At 43.3% G+C, this 17,110-nt stretch overlaps 1 protein-coding gene across 3 annotated transcripts in view; it reads left to right on the top strand.

The window, feature by feature from the left end:
- MDGA2 (MAM domain containing glycosylphosphatidylinositol anchor 2) overlaps nucleotides 1–17,110 on the top strand; it is a 389,024-nt gene that overhangs the window by 121,705 nt on the left and 250,209 nt on the right. For all 3 annotated transcript variants that reach the window (XM_061354587.1, XM_061354586.1, XM_061354588.1), the window contains exon 2: nucleotides 10,437–10,576. In XM_061354587.1, coding sequence (XP_061210571.1) covers nucleotides 10,437–10,576 — 140 coding nt within the window. The remainder of the gene's footprint in view (nucleotides 1–10,436; nucleotides 10,577–17,110) is intronic.

Raw genomic sequence — 17,110 nt, 5'->3', positions numbered from 1 at the left:
TGTAGCACCTACAGCACTTCCCCCTGCTTCAGGACACCCTCATAAACTCTATTTTTGTGGCTTTTGTCTAGGCTGATGAGTCCTAAATAATTCTATGGTTCATTCTAGCAATTCCTTCTGGGCTGTCTTTTCTCCCACGGCAGGTGGTTTCGGCAACCAGCAGTGCTCAGTTTAAGCAGTGGTCTGTACCACTGAAGTATTTCCATCCTTACCCAAATGAGATGCGCAGGGCCCACCTGCAGGTGATGGAGCACAGCTATGGTCCTCCAGGTGGGATGTTCAGGCTCGGCATGCATAGTTTCTGCCAGTCTTCCAAGTGTTGATACTGCCAAGCTGTACTCCATGATGGCAGGCTGGGCTGAGTTCCAATGGCTTATATAGCTCCAGGGAATCTGGAGCCCATTGTGAGCCCTGGAGGTGTATACAGGTCTGCAGGGCAGGCAGTGATTGTTGGTTCACTACATCCTAGTGTTGTGCTACAGCACAGGCCTGCAGGAAGGCATGTTAATGTTCATGTTGGATCCAAGTGCCCTATGATGGACGTGCCATGATGTTCATGCACATCAGCATGGCTTTGAAGGTGTAGTGCAATAGTGGCATTACCAAATTAATAGGTTCAGGTGTCTCTGTACCTCAGAATGAATCTCAATGGAGCTTGCTTCTTTTGCCTCTGTGCTTGGCTGCAGAGGAGGTGGGAGGTGGAGGCCAGCTAATCCTCTGCTGGTTTGTACTAGAAACAAATGAGGCTTCGGTCCTTACAGTGGGACATGGAAAGCTATGTGGACCGTGGGAAGAAGATTCTGAAAGATGTTTTGTCGAAGTGTACAAATAGGAGTAATGGTTAAGAATTAAGGATTTGCCTTTTGAAGAGGTGATTTTTAATATGTTTGATTTTTATGTGTCTTTGCCTTTTTAGGTGAGGGAAACAACATATTACTGTACGCTCAGAACACCCAAATAAGTAAGATGTTTACTGCTAGACTATAATACTGTTGAAACAGGCCTGGCAGTATTATCTGTTTCATGATGCCAGGACCAACGTAGTGTTGCTGTCACTTATAGGTAATTTCTTATTTTAGAAGATTCATTGAACCCACTGCCTGCAATCTGTAGGCTTCAACCTGCTCAAAGAGTGGTTAAGGGAGAAAGGTGTAGTGTAGGAAGGTTTCTCTCTATACTTGTATTCCCAGTCCCCTCCCAATCAGTGTGATCCTGGAAATATGCCATATTTGTTGAGTGCAAAGAATACCTCAACCTGGCATATTGTGAACTAACCAAGAAATCATGGCAGCGTCATTCTCTGACCATGCTGGAAGAAGAGGATGAGGAATTTAGAAGTATGAATTGCAGGGGCCACTATTTTAGTACATTAGTGTACTGTATTTTGGGCCATTCTTCTAGTGTATTCTATGCTTTCTGTGGCATAGGAAAACATGGCTATTGTGCTAATCTTTAATTGCCTATTAAGGTCGTCAAGCAGAAGCGAGAATTGCAAGGCAGTGTGTCTCAATGACTTTATTTTTACTTGAAGCCAGGAAAAACAAACCCCAAAGAAATACCTCCTCAGAATCCTGTCTGGAAGTCCTGTACCAGAGGGATGTTTTCTCAGTGTTGATACTCCAGGCTATTCAGTTTCTATTTCCAAGGTCAAGAGAGAGACTGTTGACCTGTGTCCCACATGCAGTGCTGGTTGAAGTGAAGGTACCCATGTTGTCCTCATCTTTCTTTTGGGAAAGTAACTTGGCAGCCAAATCTGTAAATCATATCTGAACGTGTACATGCTAGCAATGCTGCAGTGTGGAGAAGAGCAGTCCATCTCCTTGAATTGGATTAGCTGGCAGTTTAATGAGTGAAAGAAGGAGCAAGAGGTTAGTCAGGAGATAACTTCCTTCAAGAGCAGAGAGGAAATTATTCTTAATTCTTTGCCTTGGCAGGGACACATGATCGTGACCCAGCAATGGCAGTTGCACTGGTAGCCCTTTGCTCCTTGGAAATGGCAGCAGGGGTGGTGTTGCAGTCAGCTCTCTCTGGCTAAGCTGAGATAGAGTCAGTCAGTACAAAAAATGTGTATGCATTAGGAGAAGGGTTTATCTCTGACATGTGATGCTGTCTGATATTCCAGGACAATCCACAAAAAAATCCTAAAAAGATAAAATGCACTGGCATCAATTAATTACATGTAGAGAAGAGGGATCCTGTCTTACACCCTTACATACAGAAATATGTAGGGTGCTTGGTATTGTAACAAAGGCTTTAGAATCTGGGCTGTCCCACGTGGATGGGCATGGTGGCTGTCATGACAGGCTGAGCAGAGAAGAGACTGAAATATCAGCAGGGATGCTTTGGGTATTCCCTGGCTTATATGGGTCTTTTCAGTTTATCTGTGAAGAGTGCAGCTTTGCTTGCCAACTTTGGTATGTGCAGCTAAGCAAAAAAAAAAGGTAAATGTTTAAGGACAAATAAGTGCTGATGAAAAATAAGTAGCAAGTTATTGAATGTCTAGAACAAGAAACCAAGTTCCTGTGTTTTTTAGGAACTATTCCCTTCTCTGAGTTTCATAGAAAACTCATATTAAACTAATATCTTGAAAAGGATGCTCTAGATTTGTGCACCCATAATTAACTGAAGACTAAGATGGCACCAGTTAGAGTGGAAGCCATATGCTTTGAGGCTGCTTGCCGGGCACTGAGAGCCTCAGTGTTACAGTTCCTTCCAAATGTAATTAGTTGGACAGGGGCTTTTGACAAGGGCATGTAGGGGTAGAACAAGGGGAATGGCTTTAAAATGACAGAGGGGAGATTTAGATTAGATGTTAGGAGGAAGTTCTTCCCTGTGAGAGTGTGAGGCGCTGGCACAGGTTGCCCAGAGAAGCTGTGGCTGCCCCACCCCTGGCAGTATTCAAGGCCAGGTTGGACAGGGCTTGGAATGACTTGATCTAGTGGAAGGTGTCCCTGCCCATGGCAGGGTGTTGGAACTGAATGTTTTTTATGGTCCTTTCTAATACAAACCATTCTATGAGTCTGTGATAATATTCTGTGATCTTTGACCAGTTATTTGCTGGTGAAAAGTTCCACTTACACAGAGATTTGGTCAAGACCTTGTTGGAGGACAATGGTGAGAGAATTAAACTCTGAAAAATATCAGAGCTAAGGTTCTGTAATTATTTCCTTTAATCTGCACGATGATAAGATCTTCATGATTTGTGGAACTTGTAGGATTATTTAAAATGTAATTAAAATTAGATGTATATGTGAAATAGGAGAACTATAATGACTCTTCTTGAAAATGTAGAATGATGCTCATCTTCTGGGTGCTCTGCATCCCTGGGCTTTTCTACCCTGTTGTGGGGAGCTGCGTTGGTACTGGAGCAGGCACATCTGCGTGCTCAGGCCCTCGCCTCTCCACTGCTCAGCATCAGCTTTGGCTGCACCTGGGCAGCATTTGCTTATCGTATCTGCAGTTTCGCTCTGCTGCTTTGCATCAGGAGCCTTCCCATGTAAAACCAATTAGCAGTAGTGGAACCCCCAGTGAATTTCATGCAGCTCTGCAGCATAGTAAGGAGGAAATAATATTTTTTTAGGCAAAGATGATTTAAAGTAATTGCAGATGTGCTTGCAACTCTCAGAATTAAGTTTTCCTGTACTCTCACCAGCTGTTAATTCTGCTAATTGCAAATGAAGTGACCAGGAGTCGCAGTGGTATTGCTGTGATGAATGAACTGCCCTATGGCAATAACTCTCATCAATGCAGAGTTTAGAGTATTTTGCTGCAGGTAATGTGGGATTTGTGACATCTTCTTCCAACAGGAGGTTAGGTTCTGTCCACTAATAAATTTATTATTGGACCTTTTTATTTTTCTCTTCAGTGTAGTATTCTTTGGGGGATAGTAGAGAATGAGAAATGTTATACAAGTTGGTTTTATTTAATAAATATTAAAGTTATTGATTATATTTTTCGTCTTGGGCCCCAGCTGAGAGAAATAACATATGGGAAGCCTGTGGCTAGAGGTGGTTTGATGTTGACCTGTGCAAGGGGCTCACCCTAATAAAGGCCATTTGAAATCAGTTATGAAATTCCTGGTTCAATCCATATCATACAAAGTGCTACTGAGCAAGCACAGGTGGTCTTGTGCAAGTTTTAGTATTATTGCATTTGGTTAAAACTTTGAAATATTTTCTCTTTAGTATTTCTTTTTTATTTTATTTTTGAAATAGGATTATGGCTATATGTTACTTTCAGCAGCCATAGTAGGTGAGTGATAGCAGGAAGAGGTCCATAGTTTAAAAGATTTCTATGCATCAGTACAAAATGTTTTCCTGCCTGCTTTCCCTTCATGTGCATAGTAGCATCTATCCTGTGTTCTTCTCTTCTGGGCTGGCCCTGAGCTGACCTTACCCACCAGACTAGCAAGACAAGGACGGAAGTCAACTGCTTTTCCTCTATGATTGGAGTGGTTTTGCCACGTTACTTGATATTCACCCATATCTCTGTGACTTAAACCGCATTTTTGGAGCTCAGGAAGCCTCTTTGCTTGATAGTACTAACATAAGAAGACACAGAGCTAATTAAATCACACTGCTGCTTCCCAACACTACTGTCACAGGCTGACCTAATTTTGACACTACGAAGCTTATCAGCAGAGTATCTATTGAGTTAGGGGAACCATAATACTATTTCTAGGAACAGATAGATTTATTTCGCTGTCCCTCTGCCTTACAACTCATTACACCACTGTTTATTGTTTGTGCTGCTGGGCAGATATTAAAAACTTATGATCTATGGCATATGATCTCTGTGGGAATCTGTTTCTGGAATGGTAAGCATATTCCATTTTGGAGAAGGATGGGAAAAAGCCATGATAACTCTTCAGAGAGGAATATTGGCTTAGATCCTTGTCTCTTTTAAAGAATTCTTTCTTATTTAAGATAAGGAATAACAAAGTGGTTGCTGTTGCATCTCATAGTCAGGCATGCTCTGCTCTCCTTCTCCTTGCAGTGAGCTCCTGGAGGTGTCTGAAACTGTCAAGGACCCTGTTTTGTGCTAGTAAAGCATGAAAGAAAACTCTCGCAAAGGTTTTCTGTGATTCATTTGTTGGTCTTAGTCCAAGCGTGTAGATCCGGGATGAATTACTATATACCGAAAGGCAGAGGTGGCTGGGGACAAGTGGAGAAGGAGGAGGAGAGAGGCTTTCCCTTCCAGCTGTCTCTGGAAGACTGAGAAGCTGAGGATGCCTTTTGTGGATGTTCAGTGCTCTTATAAAAAAAAAAATAATATCCATTTATTCTTTGGTCAGTTTTGAATTTGGTGATGTGATAAAGTCACATGTAAACAAATATCTCATGCCCTAGAAACTTTTGAGATTAACCTAGAAATCATGAATAAATGCTTTCTTAATTCAACATGTCTTCTCTTTTGAGTGGTTAGGAAACAGTGCAATCAAAATCTCACAGACTAAAAGCTTTCTTTTTTTTTTTTTTCCCAATAAGAAGTAAAATTATCATTTATTTCCACGATTGTAGCAGTTGAGCTTTTTTAGAAAAATACCGATTATTGTGAATGTAGTGATTAAGGTCAGGAGAGTTACCAGCACTTCAAGTAGAAAGACAGACTGGAGCACTCTGGCTGTCCAAGGTGTCTTACTTGCACCACAGTTCCACAAACCTACTGTATGTTGTGAAGCATTTCCTTTGTATTATCCCAACTCTCACTTAACTCTCACTTAAAATCATAGAATCACAGAATAGTTTGGGTTGGAAGAGACCTTAAGGATCATCCAGTTGATCCTTCCGCTAGACCAGGTTGCTCCAAGCCCCATTCAACCTGGCCTTGAACACTGCTGGGGATGGGGCAGCCACAGCTTCTCTGGGCAGCCTGTGCCAGCACCTCAGCACCCTCACAGCAAAGAACTTCTTCCTAATATCTACTAATATCTAATCTATATCTCCCCTCCATCAGTTTAAAGCCACTTGTTCATCTGCTTTTTCTGGGTGACCAGCTTGGTTTGAAAAAGACTCTTTTCTACTTATTCTTGCACTGCCTTTGAAAACAAATGTATTCTGCATATTTCCCTTGGAAGTTAGCTAGCATTCATTACAGCATCTGTTTTGTCCTTTGTCTTTTTTTATTAAGCGTGTCTAGATACCCACATACATATTCAATTTGGGGCATTTCTAATTTTGCCTTCACATAAATTTTTATTGCATTCTTCTTTTTTTTTTTTTTGTCCCTGGTCTGTAATGTCTGAGGAACTTGTTGCAAGTTGAACCAGATCTCTTGTATAGGAGTATATGTGTGTGCTAGAGGCAGAGAAGCGAAATGAATTGAAATTGCTGGAAAAAATCAGCCAATAAAAGGGACCTAGGTAACATCATTATATAACAAGATATGGTGAAAGGTCAGCTTGGCACCATTTTTCATCGGAAAAAAGCAATCTCATGGCGCCATACAGCTTATTTGCAGCAGAAGTGAGGTGGAGTTGTACTTGGTTTTGTTGTTGAGCCTTTTCCTTCTTACCTAAGTGTCATAAGCAGCTTTCCTTGACTTGTGTGTGCGAGCTGTGAGGAACAGCACCAGGATGGGTTGTTTCATGCAATATTTACTGTGTATGATCACAAGACAAATTCTTCCAAAATGCCACAAACAAAATAAATGCAAAGTATATATTAATTTAATGTCTCATCTGGTATCAAATCCTTGGAGGCCTATTTCAAAAGTAGCTGTAATGAATATTCCTGCAGTAGAGAGGGAGATGACATTTAATAATTATGCAATGTCTCCCCAACCATAAGATTTTAAAACTTAAAGTAGTAAGAATATTTTTTTATTTTCCTTTATTTGTTTGATCTCCTCTTAAAGCAGTGTAATCTTTTGCCATAATAACACACAGGGGGGTATTTTTTCATTTCTGTATTGCCTTCCCAAACCTAATAGCTATGGAGCAGTGGCATAGACACTAAAATGAAGGATACTTCAAATGTAATTTAAAGTTATATGAATTTCATATGAATGAAAATGTAATATTAATGTAATATGGATTTAAAAAGCAAGAGGATGTTGGCATAATGTTGCTGACTCTTCTAATTTTATCAGAAGTCTTGTGATCTATGCTGAACCTTGTTTTACCTTTCTGCTCCATGGCTCTGTTTTAACATTTTAGTATTTTAATACCTCTGTTGTGGAAGGTCATAAAAGCCCCAGCTGTGGCCCAGAGCCCTGCTGTACAGCAGCTGTATATGCAGAACAAAGAGGATGCTCCATATCCCAGGACATTGAACTCTTGAGGTCTGTGGAGGGAGATCAGCTCATCTAGCACAGGGAAACCTGCAGAACACTGAGCATTAGTGCTGTTGTCCACTTAGGAAAAAAAAATAAAAATATAAGAGTTAATGGGTTATTTTGAAGTCAGACTGTGACACAGGGGACTGGCTCCTAGACAAGGACATCTCTGGCCTTGCAGGAGGGATGGTGAGCTCCATCAGAAAGAGAAGCCTGGATCTGTGGTGCAAAGGGATGGCTCAGTTCAATTTGTTTATTCTAAGCAGTAAAGAACATCTGAGGCAGCTCCTGGGAGGGATGCAGGTGGATATACTTGTCTGACTAAACGTGACCATAGGCTGAGCACTGGGTGTATATTGAGTCATTGTGTTGAACTTGGAAGCAACTGATGCTAGGCGGCAGGTTTACTGGCCTCACAGAACTGCCAAGAGCAAGAATGCTTTAGCCTGTATTCATCTTTGCTAAATGGAGCTGCCAACAGAAAAGTGGAGAGGGTGACCTGGTAGGTCCTTGAAACTTGTTTCATAGCCACTTGAGGTGCAGAGCTTGCTGGAAGCTGTGCTGGAGCTCATTGCTGTTGTTGAGCTCCTGCCCCCTCATCCCCTTTCCACCCCCCACTTCCCTCCCCTCTGCCTTGTGGGAGGGTATGAGCATGGGGTGGGGGAACTTTTGATCTTTTGCCCATTTGGTTAATTTTGAGTGGCCCCACGAAGTCATTATATCTGGTGACCTGGTGGTTGTCCAGGGATGTGTCACCTTGTACTATTTGACTGAAGTCCCAGGAGAGGAACTGTTTTATAAGGGCATGGAGGGATAGGATGAGAAGGAATGGTCTTAAACTGGCAGGGAGGAAATTTGGATTGGATACTAGGAAGAAGTACTTCCCTGTGAGGGTGGTGAGGTGCTGGCACAGGTTGCCCAGAGAAGCTATGGCTGCCCCATCCCTGTCAGTGTACAAGGCCAGGTTGGACGGGGCTTGGAGCAACCTAGTCTAGTGGAAGGTGTCCCTGCCCATGGCAGGGGGGTTGGAACTGGATGATCTTTAAGGTCCCTTCCAACCCAAACCATTCTATGACTTGGGAGCACATCTGTAATTGAGGAAACGTCTGATGTCTGAAGGGGACCTATAGGGATGCTGGGGACTCTTCATTAGGGACTGTAATGACAGGACAAGAGGTAACGGGTTAAAACTTAAACAGGGGAAGTTTAGACTGGATATAAGGAGGAAATTCTTTCCTGTTAGGGTGGTGAGGCACTGGAATGGGTTGCCCAGGGAGGCTGTGAATGCTACATCCCTGGCAGTGTTCAAGTCCAGGTTGGATGAGGCCTTGGGTGATAATGGTTTAGTGTGAGGTTTCCCTGCCCATGTCAGGGAGGTTGGAACTTGATGATTTTAAGGTCCTTTCCAACCCTAGCTATTCTATGATTCTATAATTCCCTGAATGAGCTCTTCTGCCTGGCCTGGTGCTCTGCAGAGAAGCTCTGCCAAGGAGAGGTTTGTTTCTTTATTTGTTAAACACTTGCTGAAGAGCTTAATCTAGGACAAGCACACTGAAAATGATCTAAATGTAGTAACTGAGATAGGGCGATGCAAGGTAGCTGAGAAAGTCAGGCCTAGTCATCACAGACTGAAATAATTATTTTCTTCCTCTTCATATAGTTGACCTGACACTGTCTTTTTCAGGACCCTTTGCTTGAGCCTTTGAATTCTTTTCAGCCTCTGGAGAGGGAGGGTCAGAAATCTGAATTATTAGCAGGCTTGTATCAGTTCTGGGCTTTGTGCAGCAGTTGGTGCCACAATGGACTGTTGACTGGGAGTTGTGTGCAAGTTGGACCAGCAATGGCATGGTGATGGGATTCTGCAGGGGTGCTAGTGATGCATCTCAGGGATCCCACATGTGCCTGAGGTGGGTGTTGAGCAATTGCAGATTGAGCGAAGAGCCAGTGGAGTGGTGTGAGAGGGAGGTGATGTGCAGTGCAGAGCCCTGGAAATGGAGCAGCAATTGTGGGGAGAGGTTACTGCTGGTGGGGAGAATGCATGGATGTTATCTGAGCAGCAGGGGCCTCCTGTCCATGGGGAATGGGGACAGGAGTCCCTTTGGGCTCAGCTCTGAGTCTTCTGCTTGCTGGTTGTGATTTAAGACTTCACTTAAGACTTTAAGGGGCATCTGCTTTTACTGAAAAGGAACACTGTGCTGGTGAGTAGGGTGGGTGAAATGCTGGGTCTTTAGAACTCACCACAATTATGTTTTATCTATTCAGCTGTTTATGTTACTTTATTTGGCAGTAGGATTGTAACTCAATTTCCTTATCTCTGAAAATTTTAATAGTTGTGAATTTCACCATTCAGCAGTAAAGGAAATCATAGAACCAGGAACATGCTTTGGAGACTTGCTGAAGCAGAGCTGTAATTTGTATTTGTGTGTTAGCAACAACATGGAAGTTTTGTTACATGTACAACATGTAAACCAGAATAACTTCCTGTAGTTCAGGTTGCATATGCAAGAAAATTGAAGTAAGGGTTCTGCTTGAACTTAACCTCTGGTCCAAATCCTGGGCCCTCTGACAGCAACAGGATTTTGGTATCGACTTTGAAAGGAAGCAGCATCAGTCCCACTGTTTCTCCTGCTTAATTTTAATGGTTTAATTAAGGCTTCTCATTTGCATAATGAGTGTGATAATACTTTTAGAAAGATATATAATAAAAAGAACAATAATGCAGAGTTCATTTGGAAATTGAAACAAAAATCACTGGAATGCAAATGAGTTTGTGAAGGTTTGGCTCAGGGCATTGCTGGTTATTAATAAATACTGTGGCAATATCTTCTGGCAATGAATATAGACTCATAGAATGGTTTGGGTTGGAAGCAACCTTAAAGCTCATCTAGTTCCAACCCCCCTGCAATGAACTGGGACACCTTCAAGTAGATCAGATTGCTCAGAGTCCTGTTCAACCTGGCGTTGAAGTTTTTTGGAGATGAGGCATCCACCACCATATGCATCTGATGAGTAAGCAGAAGAGTATTTTGCATGGTGAAAATACTCATCTCCAGTGCTCCCAGATAGGGGTCGGCAGGGGCCCCAGGCTGCTGCAGGGCAGATGGGTCTGTGTGAGCCCCAAGTGGTGATACTCACCTAGTTTTTCTCTCTGGGTCTTTCAGCTCCCCCCACCGTGAGGATCGTGCACTCGGGCCTGGCATGCAACATCGAGGAGGAGCGCTACTCTGAGAGGGTATACACCATCCGTGAGGGCGAGACGCTGGAGCTGACCTGCCTGGTCACCGGCCATCCTCGGCCACAGGTGAGCCCCCGCTGTGCCCGGTGACACTTCTCCTTTCCTCTGCTCTGTCCCTGAGCCTGCACAAGTTGGTTTCATCTTCTGCTAAGGAGTCTCATCAACTTGTGCTGCCCTGGTGTATGGGTCCCCATCACCACCCTATTGTGTCTAGGGCACCCTGTTAATAGGTTATTTTAGATCAGGACCTTTCAAGACCTGTGTGGGTGTAAATGCTTTATTCTCCACCTTGCTCTGCTTTTTCATTTCTATATTTTCCTTTCCTCTTCAAACCAAACCCACTGTCTGTTCCCTCAAAGTGATCATGTCCGCTTTGTCTTCTGCTGTTTCCCCTCATCTCGCTCTGTTGGCAAACATGCTACACGCTGAGAGCTGAGGGCATGCCTGTAATTAGCTGATGTGACCATGTTTCACAGCTCTCATACTTGTATGAGAGTATGAACACCAGAATACCTCAGAAGGAATTTCTTTGCAAGGTGGGGAATTAAACACCTCTCTCTTGAAATTGCACAGAACAGGTAGGAGCTATAAAGTGCTGCTGGGGAAAGGGACTGAGAGACTTCAAGTCTGCAGACTTGATGTTCCTCCAAGAGAGTGAGACATGCTGATTCTTCCATAGCTGTTTCCAATTTAATGAGAAGATTTAAGAATGAAGAAGTTGAAGTTTAGCCTGTGCTGTTTCAGAGAAGGCGTAGGTCTGGCTGTGTCTTAGAAAACTATATAGTCTATATATATAGAGAGAGAAAACTTAGTTTTACACTGAGCTGTAGTCACACACTAAAGCCATGCTATAAATCAAGCCATTTTTCTTTTGAATTAAGTAATCTCTGTCTAGCCTTTGCCAGATGAAGGAGAAAGAAAGCAATGGCCTAAAAAACCCCAAAAGATTGGGCTAAGTGTCTGGTTGTGTGGTGTGGTTGACACACTGGGGGAAAGGGATGTCATCCAGAGTGATGTGGACAGGATGGAGAGCTGGGTCTGTGCCAACCTCATGAAGTTCAACAAGGCCACGTGCAAGGTCCTGCACTTGGTTCAGGGCAGTCCCAAGCACAAATACAGGCTGGGCTGAGACTGGGTTGAGAACAGCGCTGAAGGACTTTGGGGTGTTGGTTGACAAGAAGCTCAACATGAGCTGTCAGTGTGTGCTAGCAGCCCAGAAACCAGCCATGTGCTAGGCAGCATCAAAGGGAATGTGACCAGCAGGTCAAGAGAGGTGATTCTCCTCTCTACATTGCTCATGTGAGACCACCCCCTCGAGTACTGTGTTCAGCTCTGGGGCCTCCAACATAAGAAGGACATGGACCTGTTGAAGCAAGTCCAGAGAAGGCATGAAGATGCTCTGTTTGCTGGGGCACCTCTGCAGTGGATACAAGCTGAGAGATATAAGGTTGTTTAACCTGGAGCACAGAAGGCTGCAGGAAGACCTTAGAACAGCTTCTAGTGCATAAAGGGGCTGACAAGAAAGCTGGAGAGGGGCTTTTTAGAAGCGCATGTAAAATTAGGACAAGGGGGAATGGCTTTAAAAGCTAGAAGAGGGGATGATACAATTCTATGATGTTTTGGTAACACCTCAAATAAGAACAGTGACGTAAAATCAGTTCTGTTATTATGAGGTTAAATATTCACTGCTTCATAAGTTCTGAAAAGTATTTATTGCCCTGCTGTTGTGTTCTCTGCAATTGCTGATTGTCCTCTTCTCTCTGATGGTGCTCGCACCATGGAAGACTGGTGCTGCATTGAACATTGTTGGGGAAGACGCTGGTGGCTGCTTATCGAAAGAGCCAAGTGATAAAACTTGGGCTGACACAGACCTCATTCACAGAAGTCGATCATAACATTTTAACATAGCACTGACTGATGCAGGAAGGGAGCACCTACTGCCTGAGGACACCTAGCTGCCTTTTAGGTCATCTGTTAAGGCGTTTGGTGCTGTTGAACATGGGGCAGATGGGATCTGCTCCAGGCTGGCTGCTGTCTCCTGCCGCATCCTTGAAACAAGTCTGTGCCTCTCAATCCCTGTTAGTAATGTTGGATTTATTCTGCCTTCTCAAATGTTTCTTTTCTAGGCTTATTTAACAACATTTTAATGTCCAAAGCAGATGGCTCTGGATGCAGCGGTTTATGGCGTGCCATCTATTTGGGTGGAAGTAAATAGCATGTTCATGCGCAGGTATAAGGGAGCAGGATAAAGGCAGATTGACACTTCCAGTGAGCTTCCTTGGAGAACGTTTCTTTCTCAACCCATCTGTTGCAGCAAAGCTGTCCATCAGCCTGCAAGGTTTGGTGCAGCTCAAATCAAAGATGCCTCTCAAAGCCCCAGCCCAAGGCAGCTTCAGAGCCAGCTACCAGGAAATGCTTTGGACCAGCTATGAAAGGTCCTATCTCAAGCAGTAACAAAGCTTATGATGCTGCTGAATAAAAAAAAAAGCTGTTCAACCAAAATGTCTTATCGAGAAAGCAACCACGTGGCTGCTCTTTTTCATAAAAGTCTCTATTTTCTCATCTGGGATTCAGGATAAAAAAATTGATTTATCTCTGTTTTAGCTGTTTATAGATTTTCTTTGTCAGCCAGCACCTTGGTCTGCTCTCTTGTGCTTGCTCCCATGTTACAGCTCTCTCACACTCGCAGTATTTTTTGCAGATAAACTGCCTGGGAACAAGGGAGTAGTTTTGGTAGTCTCAAATGGATGATTCTGCAGCAAAATACAGGAGGCTTGGCAGGGTTGCATTTGAACATTAGCCTTTTTATGACCTTCCTATTAAATATCCATTCAATTTTAGTGCTCCAGAAAGTATGGAAAAAAAAATAATTAGGGCCTAAGACACCATAGGTTTTTGCATTGTCATATTTAAACTTTGGCATGGAAGTCTGGAGGAGCTGCAGCCCCTTGGACTGGTTGCCCATGAAATATGGCTTCTAGTAGACAAGACAGCCAGGAATCTCACTAGTATTTGTGTGAGTTTTGTCAATGGGGCTGCAGGGAAAAAGCACTGATTAAGGTCAGGCAGGAGATCAGGGCGGATGTAAAATCAGCAAGCTGGTGTTCACCGTTCCCAGCTGCCAGAGAACTACTCTTACATGCCAATAATTGCTTTTGGTATTTTAAATACAGATAGTTTGAGATTTTTATTTCTTTTGCTCGTTGAATACATTCTGGCTCTTCAGCAGGAGGTCTGCAGTGTGTTTCTGTTATGAACAAGAGGTAGTTGCTGGCTTGAAGAGGGGATATGGCGTTTATTTTCAAACTTTTATTTTTTATATGTGTGGAATTTATGTATGAAACTTGACAATATCTTGTTGGATTCTCATGTTCAGACAGCCTTGACTATGATATGACTTTGAGAAGTATCCAGCAGGATGCCTCCTATTCTTATATATGGAAGTGGTGAAAATGCATTTTTATTTTGTTGTGTAAGAGACTTCCATATACATTGGGTGGTAATTGCCTGTATTTCAATTTTTTACTGATTTTTGCACAGAGGGTTCTCATATTAGATTTGCAAATTCTATGGAAATTATTTTCAAAATGATATTTTATCAGACCTTTGGAAGGGAGTTTATAAAATATGTAATTATGAATCTATTCTAAGAAGGCTGTTCAACTTGCACGTTTTTCTCAAACTTTTTTCAATTATTATTGGCATACATGGAAACTTCTTTTGTTTTAAATGCTGTAAGAAATAAGTAGCCCAGAACTAGGCATTTGTAAAATCTCCTCTTGGTGTTCATTTTATTTCCTTCCCCCAAGCAGAAAACACTTATCAATTAAGGAGAAAAGGAAGGTGTGCTGTGAGTTAGCCAATGAGACCATGTGTCCTGCATCTCTCCTTGCAACAGCTGGTCTTTGCAGATGCTGGTGTGGATTGGACCTCTGCCTTGCAAAAGCTTTTTGGTCTCCAGAGTTGTTGGTGGGATTGTGTGTTCAGTTCTTGGAGACTGTATCATGTTCAATTCTCCCACCACAGCAGCAGCAGTGAGTGTCCCAAGTTGTGTTGTCATAATGACTGCCAAGTGATGCTGTCCATGGATATACACGGTGTACCATACTGGTGCTACTGCTGGCTGGAAGTCCTTGTAGGGTTTTAAAATCATAGAATCATAGAACAGTTAGGGTTGGAAAGGACCTTAAGATCATCTAGTTCCAACCCACTGACATGGGCAAAGACACCTCACACTAAACCATGTCAGCCAAGGCTCTGCCCAACCTGGCCTTGAACACCGCCAGGGATGGAGCATTCACAGCTTCCTTGGGCAGCCCATTCCAGTGCCTCATCACCCTTACAGTAAAGAACTTCCTCCTTATATCCAATCTAAACTTCCCCTGTTTAAGTTTTAACCCATTACCCCTTGTCCTATCTCTGCAGTCCCTAGTAAAGAGTTCATCCCCAGCATCACTATAGGCCCCCTTCAGATACTGGAAGGCTGCTGTGAGGTTTCCATGCAGCCTTCTCTTCTCCAGGCTAAACAGCTCCAACTTTCTCAGCCTATCCTCATACAGGAGGTGCTCCAGTCCCCTGATCATCCTTGTGGTCCTCCTCTGAACTTGTTCCAACAGTTCCATGTCCTTTTTACGCCAAGGACACCAGAACTGTACACAATACTCCAAGTGAGGTCTCACAAGAGACCAGGTCACTTCAATCAATGAATTACCATAGCCTGCTTTAGTCTTTTTTAATTTTTTTTCCTTCCTTTTCTTAAATGATTAGTTTCCTTTTTGCTGCTGTGGTATGAATATCCGTTTGGCTAATTTGGGCCAGCTGTCCTGTCTCTGCTCCCTCCTGGCTTCTTGCGCCCTTCCTCGCTAGCATAGCATGAGAGACTGAAAAGTCTCTCAGGGTAAGTGCTACTGAGCAACAACTAAAACATTGATGTGTTATCAGCATTGTTCTCAGGCTAAAGCCAAAGCACAGCGCTGGACCAGCTACTAGGAAGAAAATGAATTGTATCCCAGCCAAAACCAGGACAGCCAAGCATTGTCCTATACCACTGCTTAAACTTCATCAGCAATGAGATAATAGATCATTAGGAATTCTTTTCTGAAATAAAGGCTGCTAGATGTATCATGGAGCAGAAATGCCACACGGGTGTGGCAGTGGCTTGTGGAGGGGAGTGAGGATGTTATCAGGAAAGTGGTGCATCACTGCAGGGATGCCAAGAGGAAACTGATTTCTGCACATGCTCTTCTCTTGCCTTGTTTCTCTGCCAGTTGCTGTTGCTTTGGCCATCGTATGTGATGGCATTACAGCTAAATGGAGGCTGCCAGGTTCCACCCATAGACACTGCATGAAGACAGGAAGTGAATTTTGTGCTTCAGTCTTCACAAACATTGTGCTGGTTCATTAACAGAATGTCTGCTCTTCCTGCTTAGTGAGCTATGGGAGCCAGGCAGCTATGGGAGCAGAGCTCAAGTAAAAAGATCATTCAATATGTAAGGCTGGTGTGAGTAATAAACTTTATTTAATGTCCTTAAAGCAAAACTGTGGAAGTACCTTCTGCAAGCCTTCCATTCTCAGAACAGCATGTAAGATTGGGTGCAAATGCAAACGGAGTTTCATAATTGGGTGCCTTGATAGCTGAGGGTTTGGAGCTACAGTTAATTACACCTAGAAAATTAAACTCTCTTTAAAATCATGCACTTTACTTAACAAAGGGATTTTTTTTTCTTGTTTTGGGGGTCAGTTAGCTGCATTCACCTGTTTTCCTGATTCTGAGCTCACAGTAGGTCTCCACAACTATTGAGAGGCAGATTGAAAGCCAAGTACCTAATGGTAGAAGAAAAATCTCCTGTGAACTTTTCTCCTGTGGGTCCTCTTAAGGTCTTAGGTGGATGGCAGCAGGCTTGTGCCAGATGGGCTGGAAAATATGCCAGCACTATAGGGTGGGTCAGCTTAAGTAGCAAAGCCCTGAGAAAGACCATACTGAGCACTCTGTGTGGCTGTAAAGGACATAAGGTCTTTTTGTCTGGTGTTTCTCCAGTCATTGCCTTCCTGTTGGCCTAAAAGTTGCTCTGTGACTCTCTGGGTTAGATGCCTACGGGTGAGCCTTGGACCACTGCTGTAAATTGCTGTGAGTAGATACGGTCCTTAGGGAGTCTTCAAAGACTCCTCGATGGGCTCTGCTGCCCCATGCACCTTTCTTCTCAACCTTCACCATCCTATGGAACATCCTCAATGAGAGGAGACCTTGCTGATGCTCCATTCCAGGCTCCTGTACTGTGAGACTGCTGTTACCATCACAGTATCTATCTGATTTTCCTTTCTGACACATTAAAAGCTCCCTTGGGATATAAAGAGAGGAAAAACAGTCTCTCCCAGAAGGTTGGAGATGTGTCCTTTTCCTTAGTTTTGCAAGGTGGCTCCTGAATATCCAAGTTTTTTTTACTTAGAACACAATTACAAATGAGTACCTTTGTGTTCACACTGTAATGCCTGCAAGGGAATGCTTTTAGCTCTGAGAACTCTCTCTGGGGAAGAGAGCAGGTTTGATACCCTCAGTGTGAGTGTGACTATCTGCATGAGGGTGCTTTCAGCTTCCTGTGG

The sequence above is a fragment of the Neopsephotus bourkii genome, unplaced genomic scaffold, assembly GCF_033783945.1.
Source record: "Neopsephotus bourkii isolate Nb327-2 ecotype Australia unplaced genomic scaffold, CSIRO-AGI_Nbou_v1 NB_740, whole genome shotgun sequence".
Taxonomy (NCBI): domain Eukaryota; kingdom Metazoa; phylum Chordata; class Aves; order Psittaciformes; family Psittacidae; genus Neopsephotus; species Neopsephotus bourkii.
The sequence above is the reverse complement of the archived record's forward strand: the minus strand, read 5'-3'. Positions and strand labels throughout refer to the sequence as shown.